Here is a 13,969-nt window from a genome sequence, read left to right on the forward strand (position 1 = left end):
TTACAGTCGTGTAGTGCACTGAACTCGTGGTTCCAAAAATATTTTACTCATTTTTTTTAATCTGGCTTCTTTTAGGTGAACTAAAAACATTGTGGGAAAAGGTTCAGGTTATGAAAAGCTTTTCTTCTCAGGGTTGAGAATAGATGAATATATTTCTTGCATATGACAAAGATAGAAAGACAGAGAGAGAGACCGAAATCTCATGTTGGCAGAACACATCACATAGTCTTAGACTAGAAAATCTCTGCAAAACTGGCTAGGCTACTTTTACATGAACCGTTATATTACAGCAAACTGTGGGGTGGGCACTGAGCCACTCCAGGTGGGGCATGGAGCACTGGGGGAAAATATCGAATGAAACTAAGCTGAGTTAATGTGATTTACAAAGGGAACGACAGCATTCTAACCTGTATTCACTGAAGGTCAACTTGGATCCATTTTTATTGTTAATGATTGATTACAAATTAGAAGTGTAGGGTGTTGTTTCGGCTTCTGAAGTTGTGCATGTGAGATAAAGTTTGAGAACCACTGAATTAAATCAAGTACATACAATTTCAGTACATAAAAAGGTTTTCAGTGATTCTTTTGGTCAATATTACATGGATTAACAGTTGAGCATTTGATTATTAGTAGTATTATTTCAAATAATTTGACTAAAAATGACAAAGAAAGTTAACTTATTTGGAATAAAAGAAGAATAAAGGAAAAAGATGTATTCACTGTACTAATGGAGTCTCATTATCTGAGTAATAAAAAATAAAATAATACCATAGGGTCAAGATCTCCAATTTATACTGCAGGAAAAAAGTGCTATTTTTAAATCAAGATGGTACAGCTATAGCTGCACTATAGCCCAAGGATTTCTTTACAGGAAATGAATGTGTAGTTTGAATAATTATTTACAATGGATCTGCAGAGTTAACATTTTGTGTATCGGCACACAAAATATCAACCAGTATCCAAAAATTCTGGTAATCCCTTTTTCTTTGATGATCTGTTTTCAGGGCCATTTGAGATCACCAAGGCTGAAATCAAACGAGAATGCTAAAGACAGGTCTGACATTAAAAGGAGAGAGTGAGATATGAAATGCAAAATATTCCCGACTATATCTCTGCACTAATAAAGCAGATGTGCAATTAGCTTCCACGGAAGCTAAAGAGCAGGCTCTCAGTTATTGGTTTGGGTTGGCTCAGGGACTCGGAGCCAGAGGCCACATAAATACATATGCATGTCGTTTCCACATCAAGCTTGTGTTTCAGCGAGGGCATGCCATAGGAGGTTGGAGAATTGCACTTGCTGTTTAGAGGTTGTGTAGGTGTGGGGTGCATTCAGATCTCCTCCGCCCCCCTCCCCCTTCTCCAAGACTACCACACTGATCCACCCCCTTTATCCCTGTGGATAAAGGTCTCTGTGCCCAGGCAGGGGGCCCTGATTGATCCCTGTGACTAACACCCAGGCCATGCATGTTGTTGTGCCCACACTGAGAGACATGCGCCACTGGAGAAGTATTCTCCATAAAACAGCCTTAAGTTCAATGGGCAGCTGACAGGACATGTGTTAATGACCAAAATGAATGATAGCATAGGCTTAAGAGCCTTCCAAAGACCAACAACAGGTCAAGTATTGTTTCATGTTTAATGGGTAAGTGTTATTAATTCATTACAACACTCAGGCTGTTAATATTCCCAAGCACTTAAAATACCTGGCAAGGAAATGGTGTGATGTAGGTGACGATCTGATCAATGCTAAGAGTCATAAGTATATTTTGTAGCATTTTAAACGTTCCTGTATCTATGTGGAGTGCTGCCACTTTCTTTGGAGTTTTTGAACATCTTTGTCACCAGCTGGCCAGAGGTGCTAGCTACCTCTGCTCATTCTTCGTCAATTTTTCCCCCAAATCTCAACATAATCGAATCTTGTGGTTGCCGTGCTTACAAGTAGCAACATCAACATTTTTCAGAGATCACTTTTAAGTTCTAATTTACTTTTAAAGTTCTTCTTAGCAAAACGGGCACATCACATAGCAATTTATACAGCAACAAAGGATATAACCGCAAAGCATAATGAAGTCAGTTTGCTGGTACATGATGGAAAAGAGCTGGTGGACTTTTGCGTCCACTGGATCTGAACGAAAACTTTTGATCCTAATTTTGCATGTGTATCTGTGTGTCTTTTCCTATGCAACCATGCCAGTATTCGTTAATGCGCAGGGATGTGTGTCCACCATGAAGCACAGGGTTGGATTTGAGGGGCTGAGGCTGAGCTCGGAGGTTGGCAGAGGGCTGAGGGCCTCGGCTGGCTCGCCAGTGATTACAGCGGATGTCGAGTGTTTACAGAGAGATGAGGAGGGGTAGAGGGGGGGACGCAGAGACAGCTGCTTTCACTCTGTACTGTAAACTACACACACATGCGCACACACTGACACAAGCACTTACACAGAAGGCTGTAGCTACATTGGAAACCCCACAAGCCCTGCAGTGTGTATGTGTGTGTTTGTGCTACAGCTGGCCTGCTGGGACCAGCGGTTCAGAGTGACAGCCATACACACATCAGTCCCAGACTGCAGCTGAACATGGTGCAGGCTGGGTGGGGGAGAGCACGGAGATGCTGACTGACCATTGTTTGTTTTTTTGTTTCTTTATTACAGTCAACAGATACCTTCTACACCCCTCTAATTCTGCTAAGGAAGCAGTTAAGTCAAAATGGCTTTATGTCCAAATTCCCCCTGACTTTAGTTCACTTAGACTTTTTTGTGTGCTGGCCACTTGTCTTAATCCTTTTTTGATTTCTAAGTAATTACTGAAATTATGTCAGTGGCACACATTTTTTAATTAAATCTGATCTACTTGACTATTTTATGCAAATGACCTGCTGTTGGTGTTTAAATATTAGCGTCTTTAAAAGGCTGTAGGAACTCAAAATTAACTTTTTTTTTTAACAACTTGTCTGCATTTTTCAGCATGGTAAACATGAAAAACAGCGACTGTTCACAGACACAAGTCATCGCGTCTGACTGGACGTGGTGTGAAGACAGTGTGGCGTCAGATGGATCACCTTGTAACAATGAGCTCTGTTCCAGCATGTTTATATCCTCAGGTACGAAACGTAACAGCATAAAAAAATAACAGCGATTTCTAACTGAGGTTTCAGTCAACAGCAACCAACCGAGGTCCAGCCGAAACATTAACAAGTTAAGAATTTAACGCACAGGCATTTTTCAGTAAAGTGGAAAATTAGGAGCGACAGTGAGAAATGAAGATAATTCGACAATACGGAGGTCAACTCATCAAACAGTTAAATCTATATCGGAGTCAGAAAAGTCATATGTGACTTCAAGTAACAGTGTGATGGTGAGAAAGGTCAGCGTGTATGCGTCGTTGGAAGAAAACGAAAGAGACAAATAAAGGGATGAAAACAATGATGGTTGACTGCACAATATAGACAATAAAGTGTCTAACGCATAAAATGAAGAGCAGGCAAAATGTCACCTGACCCGGATAAAGAGAAAATAAACTACAAAATATCATTGACATGATTCTTCCGTGACAGTGGTACTGTGTGTTATTGGACTTGTGTTGAAACCAGTGCATTTGTGTGTAGTAGGCCCCTGTGATCACCGCAGGGGGGAAAAAGGTCGCCAGTAACAAGCGAGCCTGACAGCTTAATTACCAACGCAGCTAAAGATTTATTGGTTTATCAATCAGAGCCCAGGGCGCTGCCTTTCCCCTCAGGAGATGGGAGCCATTACCATGAACCCGTTGGCCCATGTGACCCAGACTCTTCTTGCCCTGTCCCAGTCACACAGGGGCAATCCTAAACCTCCGGCACCTGTCAATACATGTGTACAAGCACGCTGGATATGCACACACACATACACACACAAATTCTTAGATTTCTGGAATATACACATATGTTCATGTGCACCCAAGCAGAGACACAAACAAACACAGACAAATAGAGGAATGTATGCAAACATAAAACACATAAAGACTCACACAAAACATGGACCGCAAAGGCCAGCATGTGGGCGATGAACCTTTTATGTTTCGAGACAAAGGCACAGCTGAAGCAGAGACAAGACCAGAGAGAGAGAGAGAGAGAGGAAAGCTGCAGGCTAAATACTGTATGTTTGACTTAACCAAAAGGTATTTTCAGAACCGCATCCAGAAATTCCAACCATATGGGCACAATTATCTTATTTCTAAATTAAGCGGTAGCTCATTTGGAATCCTGTCGATGAGTTGTGACAGTGACACGAGGAAGGCGAACGTGAGGGTGATCTGTTAACTGACAGTGTGCTGCTATGTGGTGGGCATGGGAAGAAAGGACCACCGATCAACCAGTCGGGCAGGCAGGCAGCCAGGTGGCCAGGCAGGCGACTCAGATAAACACTCACAGCCTTAGCTGAGAGTGTAGCCTGTAGTCATGCAGAAGCTTTTTAGTGAAATGCTGCCCCCATGTGTTGGCAGCCACAAATAACATGCTCCACAGTCACTCTCCTGGCGAGAGGAGTTGTACCTGAATGTGCCTCCTCCGGGGTCATTGAGCTTGTTTTTCTGATTCCCGGTGATCTGAACAGGCAGGCCCATGGGACTTTTGCCTGCTTGGATTATGGCTCCCTTTCCCATTGTGCCTGTTAAAGAAAGGGGGGGGAACAAAGAAGAAAACACTAAACAAAAAGGAAAGGTTTAATGTTATCATTGAAGTGTCCCCTTCTATCTGCATCAAATATTTATTCTGTCTAACGACTACCTTCAGCTGTCTCTGTCATCCTCACAGGGGTGAGGGTGAGGGGCTGTCGCTCTCCCCAGGTTGGTGCGGAGAGCGTCGCTCTGTCAATATCACTGCACTTCACCGCCTTTCCTTACACTCCTAAACCGCATCCTGCTCCGAGACACGTTTTCCAGAGAGGCACAAGGACTGCCAGAGTGAATTTAAACTTGATTTTAACAGGCATGTTCCTAGCCAAGAGGCACAGGAAAGTATTTTTAGAACTATCCCCGCATTCCAATTTATGGGCATAAAACAACCTACAGATCTTTCACTGCAGGCAATCTTGGGGAAGGGGGCAGATCAAATTTGTATGCACCTCCGATCGTACACACACGCACGCACACACACACTAACACAAACGCACAAGCACAAACAGGTACAAACACATACACTCATTTCACACACCACTTGAGAGCACAGAGCTCTCTTAGGGGAGCGTTACACCCGGTTGGTGTTGGGGCGATATTTGTGGGCTTCTGTGGGAAGAGTGTTTGTGAATCAGTGTGAGTAAGCAGTAGCGCAAATGTTTGAGAAGGCTTTATAACCAGACAGGAAAAAAAAAAAAACACAAAAAAAACACCTGTTCTCTCTATGGTTCCTGCCTGTTTACACATCCTTCAGCCTACCGAGAGAACATTTACGGTTTCACTAATGGCCATCTTAGGCTATATAACCTGTTTTATTGGTTCATCATTTAAACTAAGGCTGAACGTCTTTGAATATTTTTCCTGCAATGGTGTCTTAATCGAAGGATGTAAATATTGCATAACAGAATCAGAGGAAAACCGTGAGTCAAAGTTTCCAAAAATATAAAGAAATGTTTGTTCAATCTTTCATCTTTCTATACTTTAGTCCTCCAAATGCCTGGTATAAGAATGGGGATTGTACATGTAATTGAATTCAATCAAATGTGTCTGTAATAGGCCTGCAGATGTCTTACCTTGCGCTCTGATGGACTGCGTAATCACCACAGGCATCCGGACCTGGCCACCAACAGTGCCTCCTGTCTTGACACCCTGAGGAAGCAAAACTTTATTGTAGCATTTCTCAGAAGGAAACAATTGGAGAGAAGGAAGAGATAAAGAATGGAAATTAAAAAGGATGAAACTGAACACCTACTAAAGCATTGCTCAATTTTTGTGTGATCCCCAAAACCGAAAGTGAAAAATCAAACTTTTTGTCATAGTTGGATAGGAAAAAAACATAATCTGTAGACCTAGACCCACTTGAGTTTTGTATATTGATTTCTTTTCAATTGTAACACAGTGAAAATACCAGCAGTATATACAGAATAAATGCATAATACATACAAGAGTGGTGAATTCTACAGTGGCTATCTCCACACAGTACAGAGAAACTAGAGATCAAATTAAATGCACAAGAAGGATGGATTTCTCCCACTGTATATGACCTACATTTTCTTGCATTTGCAGATAAGACAAAGGCAATAAAAAGTCAAGGCCACGGTGAAAAAGTAGTTGAGAAGAAGAAAAAGTAGTAGAAGAAGAAGGTGCGGGGGGTGGGAGAGTATGCTGGGCTATTAGAGTCACTTCCTTCCTTGGTAGCAGCTACGGGCCGAGCCTCAGGCTCAGCCATCCATTCCTACCAGTTTGCTTCTTGCTGCATATTTTTTAGCCTTGTTTTCCATTCCCTGACACATGCTATATTACTGTTCAAGCTACTGAAAAAAGACAGAGGCCATTTTCCCCAGAGATCCACTGCAGGGGTCTGCGAGTAAGGGGGGGAACGGGAGAAAAATACATTCAGAATGAGCAAAGATAGCTAGCACCTCTGGCCAGCTGGCGACACAGTTAAGAGAGAGGGGAAACCCTCAGGTAAGAAGTTTTAGAATCAGGGGCAGAAGGAATAACACTAAACCTAAACTGCTCATCTTTCATATGATTCATATTTCCTACATTTAACATCTAGAGCGATCTTAAATGTTAGATGTTTTTTAGATTAAAGAATAACATGTTAGTTTTATGTAAAGAGAGAAACAGATTTCAAACAATAATACAGAAAAAATACTATTTATGTCTATTTATTATTCATTAATTATTCATTTTCCTTGCTGTTGATGCCCAATAACTTGACCAGCAAAGTTAGAATATATTATTTCAACCTCTTAGTTCAAACATCCATAGAACATCACATGTACTGACGCTGCACACTGTTGCAATGAAGAATGAGCTGTTATGGTATGTGGTGGTGCGGCCTACTTACACCTCTCGAGTTTTCATCAAGGCCATTCACCTCATATAAAATTTGCCCCAAGGAAGTTTATGGTCTAGTTCCCATATAGCTTTTGGCACAATACAAAAAAAAAATATAAAAATATAAAATATATATATATATATATATATATATATATATATATATATATATAAAATTAAAAATATCTAATTTTGATTTTCTAAATAATGTCTTTATTAAGTGGTCTATCCTCCATGTGTTTAGAAACATAGAATACTTCTTTTTTTATCTAATTAAACCCCTGACATTTGAAACACAGCATTGTTTCAAATGTTGTGGGTTCAAAACCAAAAATGATTGTGGCTTATTGGATATCCTGGAGCATTAATTGTAATTAAATAAGAAACCTTAAATAACGTAAGCCCACATCTATATACTCTACTTTACTACAACAAGAAATCTTTCCCATAACACTGTAGTATGAACAGATTTTTTTTAGGCTAATTCAACTAGCGTTCTGGTTTCAGACTGTTGACGTGCCAGCGGCGATCATTTACTAATGTTTTGTGTGATAGCTTATGTTGCGGTTGTGTGTGTGTGTGTGTGTGTGTGTGTGTGTGTGTGTGTGTGTGTGTGTGTGTGTGGAGGGAGGGAGAGAGAGAGAGAGAGAGAGAAGGGGAGAGCGAGAGACCAGAGGCATGTTCTGGACATAGACTGCGGCCGCCACATTGCTTTAAAATTGACCTGGGGCTGACCTAGTTACCTCGCTTCACCCTTCAACGGTTAACGGGTAGAGGGAGGGAAAGAGGGAGAGAAATGAGAGGGTGATGCGGGGGCAGATACAGTGAAAGGCATGGAGAGAAAGTGTGTGTATGCAAGTGACAGCCCAAGTAAACCAGGAAGGAGTGAGCGAAGAAAAAGGGAGGGAGAAGGAAAGAGAAACAGAGAGAGAGAAATACAAAAGAGACACCCCTCTAGCTTGCCCACTACTCTGCCTGGACCAGACCAATCTGAGTCTGACCTCACTTGACCCATCTGTAGACATCTGGGCTCTGTGGGGTTGCATGATTCTCAATGTACAAGCACATCTGCACACACAGACACAAACACACGTTCAGTATCCACAACGCGGTTATTATAGTTAACTAAAACTATACCACGATCTGAAACTGGGGATAGAAAACTAACAGAAAATAACTAACAAAAATACCAAACCAATTAGAAATATAGAGGAAAGGTCCATGTTATTAGTCTTTGCTAATATTGTCATATTATTCAATACATTAAGTAAAAGAAGGCATTGACTCTGAGCCAGGTTTTTGTTCTGCAATACCTTGTCTGAACTTATTAAATCTGCTCCTGGCACTACCGACTACAGTATTATGATTATAAAGGCTAATATTAATTTAAAAAAATTAAACATTTCAAATATAACTGAAACAATCAAATCAAATCTGGAAACTAAATCAGACAAACGGTAAAAAAAACCAAAGAAAAAGTAAGGCTGTTGCTTCTTGGTACAGTCCCCCTCTGTCATGGTACTGCGTCTTTGACCCTGAAATATGAATTTTGTTGGGACTTTGAATTCTTTTCTACCTTTAGGTGCAAAGCTCGGCCTCTTTTTGTGACACTGACAAACAGACAGGAGGCCAAGCTGGAGGTGGCAGAGTAGAGGATGTTAAGATTTTCAGTAGGAGTCACCAGAACGGACAAGATTAGAAATGAGTATATCAGAGGGACAGCACAGGTTGAGCGTTTGGAGACAAAGTTAGAGGGGCAAGGTTGAGATGGTCTCAACCTTTTCTATAATCTCTTGTGTTTCTCCGAGCCTTCCCCCTTGTCTCCCCTGTGTCAAGTTCAAGTGTGTTAGAGTCTTGTCTCTTTGTCAGTCAGTGACTTCCAGGTTTATTTTGGTAGTCTTTTGTCTTCTTGGTCTTGTTCCTAACTGTCTTAATTGTCTTCAGCTGTTCCTCGTTCCCCACCTGTTCCCTATTCCCCTGATTAGCTCTTAGAGCGTGTCAGTTTGTATAAATAGGCAACAATTTCACATTGCCCTTTTGTTGTAGTGTCTGTGTTTCCTCAGTGTGTGCGCTCAGCCCAGGTTTCGTGGCGTTTCGATGTTTTTGTAGGTTTACTTCCTGTCGTTTTTTGAATCTCCTGCTTCTTTGACTCCTGTACACAAATAATCATGACACTTTTATAATCTGCAACATATGGGTGTGACTAACCATCACAGAGACTGTACTGCATACCAAGAATCATATCACAGATTTGTAGGACAGATGGTGGTGTTAAACTGTTTCCATTAAACTGGGGGAAGGATCTTTAGATAGTCCTTCAGAAAGCTCACAAAGACATATAATACAGTCCTCTGTGTTAGGCATATGTATTCCTAGCTTAATGTAATGCCTCCAAATGACTTCTTTGTGGAATAACTGAACCTTCATGTTTAAAACTACTTTAGTCTGACAACAAAATCCTCCAAATTCACTGACAAATTTTTCAAAATCCTACAAATAAAGAGACAAACCTTATGTCATAGCTTTAAAAGACCTACTATGTGGTGTTGTGTGGGTGTATTGTGCTGCTTTCAGGTGAATTCAGGTGTCACAGCTGACTTCACTCAGCATTCAGCATTCACGTATAAAAAGCCAGTGAGAGCAGCTGGTCAGCCTGGTGATCGAGCTTCATAAGTGTTGGGAGTTGATATCATGCTTGTGAAGAAGTGTGGTATCAATGAATAATCTGTTGTTGCCTTATTATTTTTTATTTTATTCTTAGACATAGCTTAGCTTTCCCATCTTTTAAAATTAAACCTTTCTGTTAAAAAGTTGTTTTATTTCTCCATATGCTTTCTCTGGCTCTTTCTCCAACCCAGACATTGTTATTAGTACTTCTTCTCACCTCCCATTTTGAGCAACTTAACAGTGTAACAGCAAAGTTTGTAAATTGAGTACCTCTAATTGGATACTTGTGCTTTGCCATCTGCTATGGTCAGTGGAGCCACTTGCACATTACGCAAACAACCTATAAGACAAAATAAATATTTTCTAAAGACAGAAAATGGGTAGGCCTGGGTCACCCTTTCCCTTTTTTTTTTTTTTAAATATATGAGTCCTCAGTGAATCTGTGAGTTGGGTGTCACACTGTGACTTGCTCCAAAATAACAAAACCCATCATCAACAAGCACACTACCCCCAGCAGGTTGGATTCATTGCATTTTACCATTTTTTAAATGCATGGTGGGCTGTTGTGGGAAAATGCGTCACATTTACTGTACAACTTCTGCTCTATCAGACACCTTACATACATACATACATACATACATACATACATACATACATACATACATACATACATACACATTTCCTGGACATGGCTAAAAAAACAAAAAACAAATGAAACACATATGAACATTTACACATTTTAGGATCGATCTTTATATTTGCTATGTTTTACTTCAAAGATCACATGTAGTTTCATTTGGACTGTGATGTTGGGGAACAAACTCTTGTGTTTGGACAAAAAAGTTTTAAAAAGCAACTCCCAATTTAAACATTGTGATGACTGTGTCTGCACTGGATACTCTTCCAACTGGGCCACGTTATACATACCATTGCAGCTGCATGTCCGAGCGTCCCAGCGGGCAATGCACTGGCACCCGTAGTGGTGCTGACACTATTAGGGTGGCGTATACGGACAGCTGGCCCAGCGACGATGGCAGGAGGGGTGCCACAGGGTGCTGGTTTTAGTCCCTGCTGCGGGGGCTGGATCAGAGACTGCTGACTATTCAGCAAAGACAGCCTCAGGGCTGGGAGGCTCTTCTGTTGATGGATAGAGGGCAGCCAGAGTTTACAGTCATATAGAGAAATAGACATGCATTACAAAGCACCATACACAGCTGCAACAACTACCGCTGTGGTCACTGGCTAATTTAGCATAATGCTATCAAAAAAATATGGCTATAGACAGCTAAAAAATATCTGCAGATGCATGTGACCACATGTTTGTAGAATGTTTGCACAATGATTCATGTGACTTTTATTTGTTATTTAAAAAATGCTTATTTGTGTGCTGAAATTGTTTAATTTGCATTCAGGATAATAAACCTACAGTATGCTTAAAACTGTATACAGTGTTACCATAACTATTAGCATGATAACTCACTGTCAGTTGACCTAAGGAGCTGATGTCGTTCGCTAGAGAATATTTTAGGGCAGATTTTTGACGTAAATGACCTAACATTGCCTGACACCATGTGTTTGTGGCCCTGTTGGGCGGGTGAGTGCCTTGATGTGATGCTCATCATGGCTGGCTGAAAAAAACCTGCTGGCTACTGGAATGGCTGCAGGGGCCACCGTCACCGCAGTCAGAAGTCAGGCCAGAGGGAGGGTGTGTGTGTGTGTGTGTCTCATTCAACTGTCAGACCAGGCTAACATTGACTGTGGTCCCATGCAAAGAACTACTTTAGGGGGATCATTTCAGAAAAATCTATGAGGGGCAGCTTAAGGAGCCAAGTTAGGGAATAAGTAGAGGTGAAAGATAAGGGGCAGTTCAGAAAACAATTTTAGGGGTCAATTTCAAGTAGACCCCAGGACCCAGAATTGGTTAAGCACAAGAAAATGGATGGATGGATGGATGGATGGATGGATGGATGGATGAGAATTTCAAGTATCTACAGGTGCTATAAACTGAATAAACAGGCCCAAGGTTAAGAAGACTACTTGATGACAGAGGTGTAGGGTTCAATGTTAGATAGGCACTTTCAGAGACTTATAAAGAAGATGAGCTCAATGAGCCATTGCATTAGTCAGTGTAGGAATCAGTTTTATGGATGATATAGCTTAGGAAGAAGGTTAAAAAAAAGAAGTTAACTAGCAAGAACCTCACCTTGAGAAAGGGTACCAGGTAAGGCTGCGGAGATGACTTGAGCTCTGTCTGTAGTCGGCTGGTGAACTCTTCCGGTTCGATTTTGGCATCCTGTCAGGTTAAGAGTAAAGAATATATTAAATTTCAAAAGAGAAGCCATGCAGTACACCAGAGGGTATAAGCACAGTTAGATGAAAGCCCATCACCAGAAGGAATCATCAACCATTCCATCCTGAAACTTCAGGGTACAACTTAAGGTGCACATTTTGTATGAGATGAAAATTCATGACACAGAAAAGAGACTTTCGGAAAGAGTTTCATGCTGCCATCTACAGGTAGGAAATATTTAATACAACGACACAGAAAAGTGTCAATTTTAATGTAAAATTTAAAATATGTTACACCGCAAAACAAAAAGGGAAAAAAACCCCCAAAACAATGGACTCACACTTACCATGTTATGATTTCATTAAATTAGTTAGATACATGAGAAACATGGTGTTAAAATTATTTGCCTACAAAAAAAAGAGGTATACGGCAGGTCCCTAGCAGTTTTTGTAAATCTAATACTTGCCCCAAAATTGTCCCATCTAAACAAGTGATATTATTTAGTTTTTCCTATATGATATGAACAGCGTTTTGTGAAGCTCACCAGAAGGTCCTGAACAAGAGCCTTGACGTTCTTAGACGTCTCGGGGGACGGAGAATTGTGAGATGCCAGCTTGATAAGTGTGGCCAGGAAATTCTTACACTTCTTAACATTCTCTTGCATTTCCTGTTGAAGACAACAAAATAATTCATTTTCTATAAAAAAACACACACACACACACACACACACACACACACACACACACACACACACACACACACACACACACACACAAAAACCCCAGTGACACCACTACCAAATCCCAACCTCAAAGTCGCTGTGTAAAACAATGGATCAGAACATAAGCAGAGAGGAAGTGGCCCTATAACTGCGGTGCATGTCCTTAAATATTAACTTAAAGAGTGGAATTAACTTGGCTGATAAAAGAGGCTGAAAAGTATCTGTCACAACTCAGTGAATAGTCTACATTCAGGACATTTAAAATGTAGCACCTGGGTTGACAGGTGTGTGTGTGTGTGTGTGTGTGTGTGTGTGTGTGTGTGTGTGTGTGTGTGTGTGTGTGTGTGTGTGTGTGTGTGTGTGAGAGAATATGCATACATGTGACTTCATGGTAAATCTGTGCTTCTATGTCTTTCTATGTCCTTGGGTCAGTACACAATAGTGTGAATGTATGAGCGCAAGCATGTGCAAGACTCTTTGTCCATGGCCAGCTGTGTGACGTGGTGTAGCTGTAGGTCCGGGTCTGAGCTTGTGACACAGCCAGCCTCCTGGCAGCTGTGACAGTGCCCTCACCCTTTAGGGTGGCGTGTGGGCGGTAGTGGAGGAGGATGAGAGGAGGGCAGTGTGGCAAAGGAAACAGACCTGGGATGCGACAGAAGCTCCAGAGGCCGTGGCAATTCCCGGCTGTGCAGGCTGCACTGGCTGGGAGGCAGGCTGGGCCGGGGCCTGGGGAGGCAAAACCACGGGGGTCTGCTGCGGAGCCGTCACAGCCACGACCGGTGCCACAGGGCCCTTCTGGAAGAGCAAGGAAGAGACAGAGAGATAAACAGGACGTGACGCCTCGCTCCCAGCAAGGCCACAGAGAACAGGAGGCAGGCGCCACAGCGCTCCTGTCACATCTGGTGTCCTTACTTTGGTGGACATCTCTTAACAGACAAGGAGGAAGAAGGGGAGGAGGTGACAAGCTAGAGGCAGGGAAGCACAGGAGCACATCAAAGCTTTTCTAAATCGTCACCCACCTGACTTGGAAGATCTGTAACAAATGTTGGCTACCCATAATGATGTGTGCGCAGTTGAATAAAATTCATATACACAATTTTGCTCATGAGGTGCCAACAGCAGTCTCTCACTCTAAGGCCCTCATCACCTCTTTTAAATCTCTCAGGGCCTGTTCACACTTGGCAATAAAATACATCTTATGTGACGTGGTCATAAGTGGACAGCTCTAAATACAGGTGTGAATACAGCCAGATGAAGGGGACACATTAAGGTCCTATCATTTGAGTGACATATACTGTAGATGG

General features: G+C 41.7%; 1 protein-coding gene across 2 annotated transcripts in view; it reads right to left on the reverse strand.

The window, feature by feature from the left end:
* Positions 1 to 13,969, reverse strand: part of LOC146718300 (transcription initiation factor TFIID subunit 4) — a 110,110-nt gene that overhangs the window by 75,073 nt on the left and 21,068 nt on the right. For both annotated transcript variants that reach the window (XM_085446220.1, XM_085446145.1), the window contains 6 exons: positions 13,308 to 13,460; positions 12,489 to 12,611; positions 11,858 to 11,947; positions 10,582 to 10,791; positions 5,715 to 5,790; positions 4,520 to 4,634 (listed from right to left, as the gene is read on the reverse strand). In XM_085446220.1, coding sequence (XP_085302346.1) covers positions 4,520 to 4,634; positions 5,715 to 5,790; positions 10,582 to 10,791; positions 11,858 to 11,947; positions 12,489 to 12,611; positions 13,308 to 13,460 — 767 coding nt within the window. The remainder of the gene's footprint in view (positions 1 to 4,519; positions 4,635 to 5,714; positions 5,791 to 10,581; positions 10,792 to 11,857; positions 11,948 to 12,488; positions 12,612 to 13,307; positions 13,461 to 13,969) is intronic.

The sequence above is a fragment of the Copadichromis virginalis genome, linkage group LG1 (genome assembly GCF_057382275.1).
Source record: "Copadichromis virginalis isolate Kocher_CV1m ecotype Utaka linkage group LG1, C_Virginalis_male_GT1.1, whole genome shotgun sequence".
In the NCBI taxonomy this organism is placed as follows: domain Eukaryota; kingdom Metazoa; phylum Chordata; class Actinopteri; order Cichliformes; family Cichlidae; genus Copadichromis; species Copadichromis virginalis.